Here is a 12,792-nt window from a genome sequence, read left to right on the forward strand (position 1 = left end):
CTGATAGCTGGGGATTCTCTAATCATCCAATTACTTCTCCTTGAAATGATGTATGGTAGGTCTCTTTGTGTTAACCTAAAAGTTGCCACAATCCATGAGGAATGATACAATATAGATAGAATACTGACACCTGGAGTCAGGAAAACCTACATTTAAATCCAGCCTCAGACACTTACTAGATTATGACCTTGGGCAAGTAAGCCAATTTTTGCCTCAGTTTCCCTAACTGTAAAATGAGAATAATAACAGCACCTATTTCACAGAGTTGTGAGGATCAAATGAGATAATATTTGTAAAGTGTTTAGCACACTACCCGCCATGCAGTAAGCACTATTATATACTCCTCTTCCCCTCTTCCCTTAATAAGGAAACCAAAGAGTAGAACAGGGAGTTTTTTCCAAAGGTCTGAAAAATGGAACCACAGGCTTGATTGAGAATCTTGCCTTTATTCAAGGAACCATAAGGTTTGCTTTAGTTTTCAGGGTTAATCAATCAATAAGTATCTACTAAATGCCTACTGTGTGTCAGGCAAGGTGTTAGATGCTGGGGAGACCAGTAAAAAGAATGAAATAATACCTACTAGTATGAAAGAAGGCAAGTACATGTAAAAATATATGCAGCATAAAATATAAGGGAATAAATACAAACATATGCAATGTAGTTAAAATTAGGAAGTTAGGGAGGATAGCAACCAGCAGTTGAGGAGATCAAGAAAGGCTTTCTATAGAAGATACTGCTTGAACTGGGTCTTAATGGAAGATGAGAGGCAGAAATGAGACAATAGGCACATGACATGGCTGATACAAAGACCAAGATAGGAGGAGAGTCGGATGTGAGAAGACAAAATCAGTGTAACTAGATCACACAATATGTGATAAAGCCACTGCTGACTTATCTAGTCAGATAGCTAAGCCAGAGAAGAGTCACATATAGTAAGTTAAAAGACCATTTTGATTATATGACAGTAAATAAAAATTCTACCCTAAAATATTCCCTTCAGCATGACAGAATATGCCAATTTGCATGAAACATTTTCATAAAGCAATCTTTGAAAATATTTTAGGCATTACACCAGCTTTTCAAAACCATGTCCAATATATTGTAATCTCTCAAGGTGTACATTATTTATTTGTCCTACTTTATGTCTAACATTCTGAAAGTAATGCCTCCTTTTGTGGAAGTTAGTAAGAGAAGGAAATAAATGGTCCAGAGTACTGGATTTGGTGTTAGCAAGGCTTAGGTTCAAATCTCTACTAATAGGACCACTAATGAGTACATTAAGGTTCAGCAAGCTTCATGAAGCTTGCTGAACCTTAATGTCCTCATATATAAGATTTTTAGAAAGATCAAATCAGATAAGGTAAATAAGTGTTACATAAACTGTAAATTCTTTGCATGTTAGCTATTATAATTTACAGACTCATAGAATTTTAGAGCTACAAGGAATCTTACATGGCAACTAGTCCCACTCCCTCATTTCTGAGATAAAAGAAAGAAAGTGAACAGACTTGCTCACAATCACTCAACTAGTTAGTGACAGATTGGATTGATCTCCTGACTCCCAGGATAATTATCTTTCCATTCACACCAATGTTTGAAAAACATCCGAAAATGGAACATATAGATACATCTACACATACACAACTCATTTTTATATTACTGCATCTTTGTATTTATTATTTCTTATCAGTAGAAAAACACTGTGGGGTAGGTAAGGTAACCTCATTAATTACCTTTTTATAGCTAAGAAAACTTCAACACAAAACCACATAGCAAGTTAGTAACAAAGCCAGGACTAGAACCCAGCGGTCCTAGCTTAGTGCTCTTACCACTACCCACGCTTCCTGTTCAGTATGGTAATTTTATATTTGGCAAAAAAAATGAACCATGTGGAAAGCATCACCTCATCTGGTGTTTTTGCAAATACAGTAAAGTGATTCACTGTGCCAGTGTAGGAAAAACCCATGGAGAACTGGAAGAAGATCTAAGAATCATTAAACCTGTAACTTTTACCTATTCACAAGGATCATTGAAAAAATTCCAAGTTGACAGATCTAAGTGTGTTGACAAATCACACTATTATTTTGTTCTATTAGGACAAATCAGTGGTACATTGGACAGCACTCTGGACCAGAAATAGAAGGATCAGAGTTCAAATTTAGCCTTAGACACTTACTAGCAGTGTGAACCTAAGTAATTTAACCTCCTTCAGGCTCAATTTCCTCATCTGTAAAATGTAGCTAATACTAGCATCCACTTATATCTAAAGTTTGTTTTGAGGATAAAATAAGATAGTGTTGATAATTTTTTTTTCCCTTTCTTTGTATCCACTGCTTAGCATAACATAGTAGTACGCACAGAATAAATGCTAATTGACTGCCTTATTTACTGAAAATAATTAGATGCTAACATTAGTGCATTTTGAAGAGGGAGCTGCTTTAAGAGCTGTGAGAGGTCTATCAGAAGAAGCTTCTATAACTGTTCACTAGAGCATCAGTAGACTTAGATTCAGATATTTTCCTAATAAATTATTCACTCTCTCTTTTAGCTTTGGTTTCCTCATTGATAAAATAACCTCCACTCAACAAGGTTGTTTGGAGATGGTAATAGCCATTACCTTACATGGTTGTTGTGAGGATCAAATGCAATTATGTATAGATATCTTAATTTACTATGTAAATGTCAACTATTACCATGTCCTGCTCTTCAACTAAGGTCCTAAAGGACCCTGGGAGAACTTGAGGAGAATAGTGGCTCAAAAGTCCTCACTCATAGGAACTTTTATGAAGTTTTGCCCCTTTCTTATAATCTGGAGTGCAATATTATGCTAACTGACACAACTCATAGAAATCATACAGAATGAAAATGATATAACATACATTCTAAGAATTCATGATTTTTTTCTTTCTCTTCTTTATAATCTAATTGACAAGAAAATCCTATGTATTTCATAGACACTGCCTATATTACTATCATGTGAGTAGTTAATTGAATAAATATTTTCAGATGGGCATGGGTTGTTGTCCTGGTTTCCTAAAAGTTACAACCAGATTAAAGGATAAGATACAAACACAGATTAATTATTATATGCAGAGATATTTAATCAATGAAATACAGAATTGCAAAGTTCTATGAAAAAGTCCAAAGGGAAAGGATGCCACAAAAGTATCATGGAAGATGTGGCTTTTGAACTGGACTTTAAAGGCTGAATAGGAATTCATTCAATAGCCCATGCCCATCTGAAAATATTTATCCAATTAACTTATTACTCATATAATACTTTATTATACAATAAATGAAGGTGGTATATCACTAACCTCAACATTTATATATCACAATGAATTGCTAAATTTCTGTAAATATTTACTTAGCTTCAAACTCATATTCTAGTTTGGAGAGTTTTACCTCAGTGTGAAAAATGGATATATTTGAGTGGGAAATGTTGAGATTTCTGCATGAATTTTGTCTTTACATTAAAAGAAAAAAGATGATGAGCTAACTTGCAGAAATTAGCCAACTAGGCAGAGAAGCAAGTGGTCCAGAAGGAAAACTCACTCCAAGCACTATTGTGAAGTTTATTTGATGCTAGCATCATCACATAAAAACCATTCATCTTAACCAATATGATATGACACCTTCCCAGAAGCCCATTTGACATTTTTACTTCTGGGGTCATCTTAGTAACATCATCTTAACCCTTTAGAAATATTGTTGGGAAGTGCATGCAAAGCCACTTTTCTTTCAATCTTATTCTTTGATTGAGCTCTGATTTCATGAGCTGCTTAAATGTATTTTTAAAGGTGATGTTTACTTCTCTACAGGAAAAGAATAACTGCAAAATGAAAGATGTATGCAACCCTGAGACAAATCAAAGTTATCTTGAAATGTCAAATTTTGTTGAAAATTGAGCAATGCTTTAAATATGAATCATATCTTTGTTTTGATTCTGCATATAGGCCCTGGTGTTCCTATTTCCACTTTATATGATGGCTACAGTGGTCAAGGTACTTTATTTTACATATTATATTCTTTTTCCCTTGAGTCTATAATAGACACATCCCCTTATTAAATGCTATAATCTTGGGTTTTTTGTTTGTTTTAATTAAGCATCTCTTCTATGCCAAGTATTGTGCTGTGGGCTTGGGGAAGAATCAGCCTTTAGATAAAATACAATTCCTGGTTTCCTAAAAATTACAATCTGATTAAAGGGTAAGGCACAAACAGAGTGTAACTATAATATACAGAGATACTTGATCAATGAAATACAGAATTGCAAACAAAGTCCTATGCAAAGTCTAAGGGGAAAGAATCATGGAGGATACAATTTTTGAAGAAGATATTGGATTAGATGTATACAGCTTGAGCTGCTGGTAGGGCATACAGGTAACTATAGAAAGATGTTCTAACAGCAGCAGAAATATAGAGTGTCCTGAAAAATCTTCATATAGTTTTAAGTTATTAGACTTTAAAACTGCAATGAAAGATTCCTCCCCCACCCTCATGTAAATTCAAGAATCATCTGCTTAGAGGTGATACTTGAAGATATGGGAACAATAACTAAATGACATTAGGAAGGGGAAAAGTATAGAAAGTGAAGAGGTCCAAAGACTCCCTGAGGGGAACATTCATCTAAGGTAAAGAAAGAGAAGAGAAGAGAAAGAGAAACACCATAAAGCTCTCTTTAAAGCAAAGGAATAGCTAATTATGAAATAGAAGAGACAGGTGGGAGGAGTTTCAGATGCTGCAAAGAAGTCAAGATGGAGACAGAAAAAGGTATTAAAATAAATCCTTTTCAAGTCAGGAAGGCCTAGATTCAAATCCTGTCTCTGATACTTACTCTGGGCTGCAATATACTCATTCTGAAAAATAAAATTGGACTTAAGGGCTTCACAGTTCCCTTTTTAGGTCTAAAACCTGGTAATTAATTACTTTTGGGAGAATAATTTTAGGAGAGTTATAGAGGTGGAAAGTGTAGGTTTTAGGGGAATGAGAAGGTCAAGAACTAACAGTATCAAGAGCTTCAAAATTCCCTTCTTAGGTCTAAATACAGAATCCCATGACTTGGTAACTAATTACCTTTGGGGGAAGAGTTTTGGGAGAGTTGTAGAGGTGAAAGCTAGGTTTTAGGGAAATGAGGAGAAGAAGGTCAAGAAATAGCAGCATGAGGTATAATTTAGTTCCTAGCATAGTGCCTGGCTTATAGTATTGAGCTTCTTAAATGTTTTTAATTAAACTAATTCAAATACCAAATAATCTCATTTGTCAAGATTCATCATCTTGCAATGTAATCTTTTTTATTACATAGCTATTATATAATTTTTGAAATACCATAATCCAAATCATTTACTCTGAAACACAATATCAAGAGCATAACATAACAAAGTTAGGTAATATAACCAGTCAGCCAGTCAATAAATATTTATAACTATATTATGTTCCAGCACTGTGTTAAATGCTGTACCAAACCCCAAAGTATAAGCCCTAATCATAGTATCAATCAAATAAAAAAGCTCCATTATATTATCCCTTAAAGTTGTTCACAGCTGTCATGGATGCTCTCACTTCCCACAAAGGAAGCCTCATCTGGTTGGCATTTATATGGAACTCAAACTAGACAAGATAAATTGGAAGTTAAATTGTATTGAATCTAACACAAAATTAGGCAGTAGCAGGTAGAAATGTCTGGTAGGGATATTTGTGTTTAGTCATTTTTTATTTAGTATATATGCATATATAATATCTGCATACACATACTCGTTTTATACTTGTTGTCTTCTTCATTTGAATGTAAACTCCACAGGAGAAGGGATTATTTCATTCTTTGTCTCTATATGCCTATTGCCCACCACAGTGCCTGTTAAATAATTCTCAATTGAAAAGAAATTGAGGTAATTGTTTTCCAGGGTTCGTGTTCTCTGGCATTTACCTATTAAAATATATGCCAAAAAAGGAAAAAAGACTTAGGAGGATTTACAAACATTCTCATTTTCAAGATTGTATTATGAGGCTTTTATCAGATGCAAAGGAAACTGAACTCCAGTGTTCTTCTTTAGAGGAAAGCAAAGAAACAAAAACCATGTGGACTTTACCTTTTCCATTTTATTAAATGCAAGAATGAACTTCAAAGCTGGCTTGAAGTATTTACTTTAAACTATAAAAATTCCATAATGCCTCAGTTATAATTTTTGTGGCATAATTTACTAAGCTGTACTGCATAAACCAAAGACTTTAGGACTTATTTTGAAGTCTAACCAGTGATTCAAAATTTCACATATGTGCAGTGTGGGTTAGAGCATAAATATAGGTGTCTGCGTATAATTTTCTTGTTTGTTTTTGAGGCCAAAGTTGTAGAGATTATCATTCTTTTCAACATCCCATATGCCTTCTGTACCCAGTATGCCTTTTGAGCCAATGGCAACTCCATGTACAGAAGTCATGTTGAGGGGAATGAAAATTTATAACTTGTGTGTTAAAATTGTGAATTCACACTCCTTTCTAGGTTATATAGCCCATTCTCAAATAATAACTTTTGGAATCACACTGATGTCATTTTCTTGGTTGGTTTAACTGTCTGAAGTTTAAATTCCAGAAGTTTAATTATTTTTAAATTACCCACAATTCTATCCCCCCTCCCCCAAATCTTAAGTTTATTTCAAATATCTCAATGGATTTTTGTGCAAACCACCCCTACAATATTCGCATTTGCGGTAAGATTACGTATTGCATGTTTAAGCCAAAAAGGGCTATTTTATCAGAATGTTTGAAATATACGAAAACTGAGGGCTATAATGGAAGCCTTCTGGCAAACTTAGATGTAGTTGCAAATACTCCTCCAGTTCCTAATCCTCAAAGGGAATTTCAAAAAAAGAAACAGCACAAAAACAAAAGCCTACAGGATGTTCTTCTCTTGTGTCAGTTGCCATTTTCCATGAGTCATCCAGACCCCCATTTAGAAATGTGGCTAACTCTGCATAAACAGCTTCCCTAGAAAGCCGAGAGTGGTTGTTGTAGTTCAGAAGGGGCCATCTATTACTGGGTGCCTGGGTGTATATTCCAACAACTTTGCAGACCTTCAATAGATCAATTGATTTATTCTGGTTCAAAGATCAAGAGATAAGCATAAATGATCTCTAGTGGAACAAGTACCTCTTTTTTAGATTCTTTAAGATAAAGAGAGGAAGTCTGTAGCAATTTTTGCCAAGAAATAGAACTTGTAAGAAAGATGTCTTTAAAGAAACATCTTGCAGATAGAAGTTAGCTCTACTTAAATATTTTAACGTAGAATTTTCAAGCTTCTGTGATTTCACTGAAGCAGATATTGCTCTCACTGGGTCAGACCAAATCTCTCTGGGTCTTAGTAAATAGCTTATTGAATAGTTATGGCTGGAAAAATTCATCCACTAGTAACTACCCTAATGTTGAGGCGCCTCTTGGATCTTTGAATAAGTTGGTCCTTAGGGTACAGGCAATCACATATGCTGCTTGGCTTATACTTGGACCTTTTCCTGTTTGGTAAGGCTTGTCAAAATCTGATTTTTGCTTGGATAACTTTTGAGAACCTAGGGTGACTTCTACACACAAAAACTGAGTAAAGCACAAAATCCATAAAAGCAATAGTATGATATCATATACTTAATAAATGCTTGTTGACTAACTGACTGACTGTTAAACCTCATGGTAAACACAGAGTGGATTTTTGTAAGTCTGTGAAGATTAACATCCAGAATTTGATTTCCTTTACATTTCTTTTTTAGTGGACAGAAGGAGAAACTACAGTCAGTTCATGTCCTTAGGATGCCAGACAAACAGGTGGAAATCTGTACTCCCCACAGCCCACCAAGAAAAAAAAAAGTCCAAGAAGCAGTACAGTTGGTCCTTCCCTACCTGAAATGTACATAAATGAATGAATAAAAGTCTATTTTAGAATAGTTGGGCAGGTGCAGAGATCTGAGTTCTTCAGCATTGTCTTGTCATCATGCAAGTCCTCAACCACTTTCATTTCTTAGCATACTGTAAATCCAAAGAGTGGGCCTGAATTCAAAGAAAGTGAATTGTTTTCTTCATGGATAAAGTTAGTCATAATTAACATTTTTATTTTTTCCCAAAGAAATTAAAATACTTGAAGAAAATAAAGATTTAGAGACGGCTCTGCAAGATATCCAAATGCCCAAAGAAGAAATTAAGAAACTTGAAGTGGATGGAATTAGTAAGACCTTTAAAAATGTTAATGCACATACTGACCTATATTATTTGCATAGTCATTGCTTGCTTTTTTTTTAGCTGCAATAGAAGAGATGCACAATACACTGTAAAGAATATTTCACAGCCTTTATAGATTTACTAATTATTTCCAAACATTAATGAATTAAATGGAATGGAATTCAATATTTAAGTTAAAAATTGATAGTACATTCTTATGTAGCTACAGCTTTTTGTTACTTTTTTATTGGCTTATTTTAACAAGTTTCCTTGATTTTCATCTTATTTGATATACCACTACAGTAAGTATTAATTCCAGTGTTCTATATTAAGGAACTAGGTGGTACAGTGGATAGAGTGCTAGACCTACAGGCAGGAAGACAGAGTTTTGATCACTCTTCTAACACTCAATTAGCTGTGTGACTCAGAGCCTCTGTCTGCCTCAGTTTTCTTATCTATGAAATGGAGATAATAATGACATCTCCCTCCCAGAGTTGTTCTAAGAATAAAATGAGATAACATGTCATACTTTGCAAAGCATAAAGCACTATATAAATACTGGCTATTATTATAACTCGTCCCATAAAATGTTTTGAGTAATTTGTAAAGAAGTTTTTCTTCTTTTTTCAGCTTTGTGGTACAAGATGCTTCTTCCTCCTCAATTTGACAGATCAAAGAAATATCCTCTACTAATTCAAGTGTATGTAGCACTTCATTTTGTTCAGTACTGAAAATCTTTTAGTTGAAGGCTTCTCTTTGATGAAAATAAGTAAACTTTCCCTTCTTTTAGCTATTTGTGTTTACCCTGTATTCAGAGATTTATCTTGATTTTTCCACTAATCAGAGCAAATAAAGTTTAGGGGATAGGAGCAGATGGGTGATTTTATGGGTATAGGGGACTCCTAAATGAGGAAACAATCCTATACCAATACAGGTCTGTACTTTTTCTATAATTTATCATTGTATAAAGTCTTCTAGAACATTTAAAGATAAAGAGGCAGTTGGCATAGTGGATAGAGTGCCAGGCCTGGAGTCAGGAAGACTCATATTCTTTGAGTTCAAATTCAGCCTCAAATATTTTATAGCTGTGTGATTCTGGGAAAATCCACATAATGCTGTTTCTCTCAGTTTCTTCATCTGTAAAATGAGATGAGAAGGAAATGGTGAACCACTCCAGTATCTTTGCCCAAGAAAATCCCAAATCGGGTCATGAGGAATCATATATGACTAGAATAACTCGACAATAACCTTCTCAAAGTTATATAGCTGCCTAAGACATGTTAGACTCAAGATTTGAACCCAAGATATTCCTGGTTTTCCATCCATTACCTCACATTGCTCCCTATAAATGAAGTATATCTATTTAAAATAAATTGGGTATTATTTGTGATTTTTAGATAGACTTGTTTCTGTTTCCTCTGCTGAACCATCCTAATGTTAACAACCTGATGGGTAAATCACACTACTTTTAATATAAAAAGTTTCCATTGAAAATATTGGCCTTTTGAATGGTATAGTTTGAAAAGTAGTGTTTTCTAATTCAAAGAGTCCTGGGTTTGAGATCAAATGGGTTCCAATTCTAGGTTCAAATCCTAATCTTGCTAATTATTACCTATGGGATACCAGGAAAGAAACTTTATCTGGTTAAGTTCACAAGTCTGTAAAATGAAGAAATTGGACTAGCAACCTCTTGGGTGTTTTTCATATATAAATTTTATGAAATTATTAAACATTAGAGACTAGAAATGGATGACATATAACAGAATCATACATACTCCAAATTATTGCTGATCTGTACATAGTGTCCTTAAAACATATTTTTAAAGGGCTATTTGAGAAAGAAACAGATAACCAAAGGATATTTCTAAGATTTTATTTTTTGACATGCTAACCCTACACATAGACTTCTACAGTTCCATTTGGAGAGAGTTGTGTGCTCAAAAGCTTTTCATTTTTGGCCCTTAGCAAAACTATGGTCTGCATTGTAATTGTTTTATTTGTAATATAATTTGATTTTAATTATTTTTATTATTGTTATAATTTTTGCTATAAAGAAAGCATACTTTATGATATACATTATATGGAGTAGATTTCAGTAATAAATATCAAAATCAACAGAAAAAAATCAATCTTACCTTGTTCTTTAGGTATGGTGGTCCTTGCAGTCAGAGTGTGAGACCATTGTTTGCGGTTAGCTGGATAACATACCTAGCAAGTAAAGAAGACATCATTGTTGCCTTGGTGGATGGCAGGGGAACAGCTTTTCAGGGTGATAAATTGCTGTATGCTGTGTATCGGAAGTTGGGAGTTTATGAAGTTGAAGATCAAATATCTGCTGTAAAGTGAGTGCTTTCCCATGTGCCTATTAATAGATATTGAATAGGTGTTATTTGCTGATTTTCAATGCCTCTTTTTCACCTTCCTGGTACCTATTTTTCTGACTTAATCTCAGACAGCCACTGACTTTAAAGATGCTGAGCATTTCTTGCCCAGGATTAGAAAAAAGACTCAGAGAAAATAGAAAATATTTAACATTTGTTTTATATTGGTGAAAGGACAAAAACTATATACTTCTTATTCGATAGAAGCTATCATCTAGTTTGTTAAAGTGGTCTCATGAATGACAGAATTGTCATCATTATAATTTGACTATTTATAATTATAAAAAGATGGTCCCCAGGAAACCAGAACATCTGATTTATTTCTAACTCTATGACTGAAAGATGATAGATAGATAGATAGATAGATAGATAGATAGATGGATGGATAGGAGGTAGGTAGGTACATTAGATAGATGATCGATAAATATTGAGTAGAGGTTTGGGCTCAGAGTTCTGCCTTGCTAAAGACTGTTAAAGACATTGTTATTAAATCATGACCTTAAAATATATATTCTGAACTTCTCTCTTTGTTTTCAGAGGTCATGTTTTCAGAAAACGCATATCACTGAAGAGTTAATTTTGGAAAGGCAGAAGTTTTTAAAATATGTTTCAGAATCTAGTATTTTCACTCATATTCATTCCCAAATACAATTTGTGACTGCTTTATTTTTATCAGAAATATTAAGAAAATAATCATTAGAAACATGCAGAAGAACTATCAATAAATATGCATTCGTATTTATCTGTAGTTTCTGAACTCATATCATTTTTTCATGTGTGGTAAATAATATTGAAAAAGTAAATTTTTGCTTCCTTCTCAATGCCCAACAAAGAGCCTTTTACAACGTCCATGCCTTTGTTGAAAAAATAAATTATAACTCACAAAATCAATTAAATCAAATTAAGCTAATTTCAGTCTTAGTCATATAAACCACATATAGGTATTACACTAGAAGATCAAGAGCAATTCTGTAGCAACGAAGAACAATTAAATTGTCTCAAATGAGATAATATTGGTAAAGTGTCTTGCAAACTTTACCATGTTTTGTAAATGTTAACTATTGTTATAGTATTATCATTATCATTAGTATTATTACTAACACAGGCAATAGGTCATAGGGGACAGAGAGCTGACCTGTATTCTGGTCTCAAATCAAATACATGCTGGCTGTGAGACCATGGGCAAAAATCTCTTAGCTTTTAAGGTTTCTGGGAAATTCTCTAAGACTACAATTTGCAGAAAAGGTGTTAACTGATCTCCATTGGTAGGGGCATTTCATCAATTCAGAGTTACATAGGAACAATGGAATCACAAGTCCTGTCTCTATTATTATTATTAACAACATTGATTTGTTAAGAATTTTAAGTTGTTGGCATTTATTTTCAGTTGTGTCTGTCTATTCATGAATTTATTTCAGCCTATTGTGGAAATGCACTTTCAAAATTACTTATATTCACATAAATGACACATCTCAAATAATAAAGATTTGCTTGAATGACAAATGGTAAAATGGTAGGTAAGTTATTAGAAAAACAATATAGCCAATGCACAGGCATAATACTGAATGCTAGTAAAATTTATCTGGATTTCACTATTTCAGATTCCTTATGTAATATAAATTTTTATAACAGTCTTTCCCAGCTCTAAAACCTTGTCTTTAATAAGAATATTAACAATGTTATAACCTTTATTCCATGGTGCATTGTGTGCTTTTTTGTAACTGTGGTTCACATTTTTGTATTCTATCATGCAATGGAAACCAACTTTTGGTTTACAAGTTCCAAATGTCTTGTAATCCTGAGGATTACATTAAAATACAAGGATGAACATTATGTCTCATTTGTAATTCAATAGGATCTTTCCCAAGGTTGGTAGAGCTAAAAACTTACTTGTTTTGGCAGTGATCCTAGTATTTAAAAAAAAAGAAAAGGAAAGGAAAAAAAAAGAAAAAAAGAAACACACTCAATTGCATGAACAATATAAGCTACATACAAAAAAACTTCTTTGAACCATAAGTCATTATATATTTTACTTTATATATATTTGCTTATTATTATAAGCGCAAAGTGCACATTTAAGAATGAGTGCTTATGAGACTGCTAGAGTAATATTTAGTGTCTTCTTGTGTTCCTTTGTGTGGGCATTCCATGTAAACTCCAGGGATAGGACTTGGTGCTACCTCCGATCAATAGAGGATTAGAGAATCATAGA

At 33.6% G+C, this 12,792-nt stretch overlaps 1 protein-coding gene across 2 annotated transcripts in view; it reads left to right on the top strand.

The window, feature by feature from the left end:
* Window positions 1-12,792, top strand: part of FAP (fibroblast activation protein alpha) — a 96,027-nt gene that overhangs the window by 56,049 nt on the left and 27,186 nt on the right. The window contains exons 17-20 of one of the 2 annotated variants that reach the window (XM_031960575.1): window positions 3,957-4,004; window positions 8,108-8,206; window positions 8,830-8,899; window positions 10,347-10,541. In XM_031960575.1, the coding sequence (XP_031816435.1) occupies window positions 3,957-4,004; window positions 8,108-8,206; window positions 8,830-8,899; window positions 10,347-10,541 (412 nt within the window). The remainder of the gene's footprint in view (window positions 1-3,956; window positions 4,005-8,107; window positions 8,207-8,829; window positions 8,900-10,346; window positions 10,542-12,792) is intronic. The other variant, XM_031960576.1, reaches the window with a different exon arrangement.

This window comes from Sarcophilus harrisii, chromosome 3 (assembly GCF_902635505.1).
Source record: "Sarcophilus harrisii chromosome 3, mSarHar1.11, whole genome shotgun sequence".
Lineage (NCBI taxonomy): Eukaryota > Metazoa > Chordata > Mammalia > Dasyuromorphia > Dasyuridae > Sarcophilus > Sarcophilus harrisii.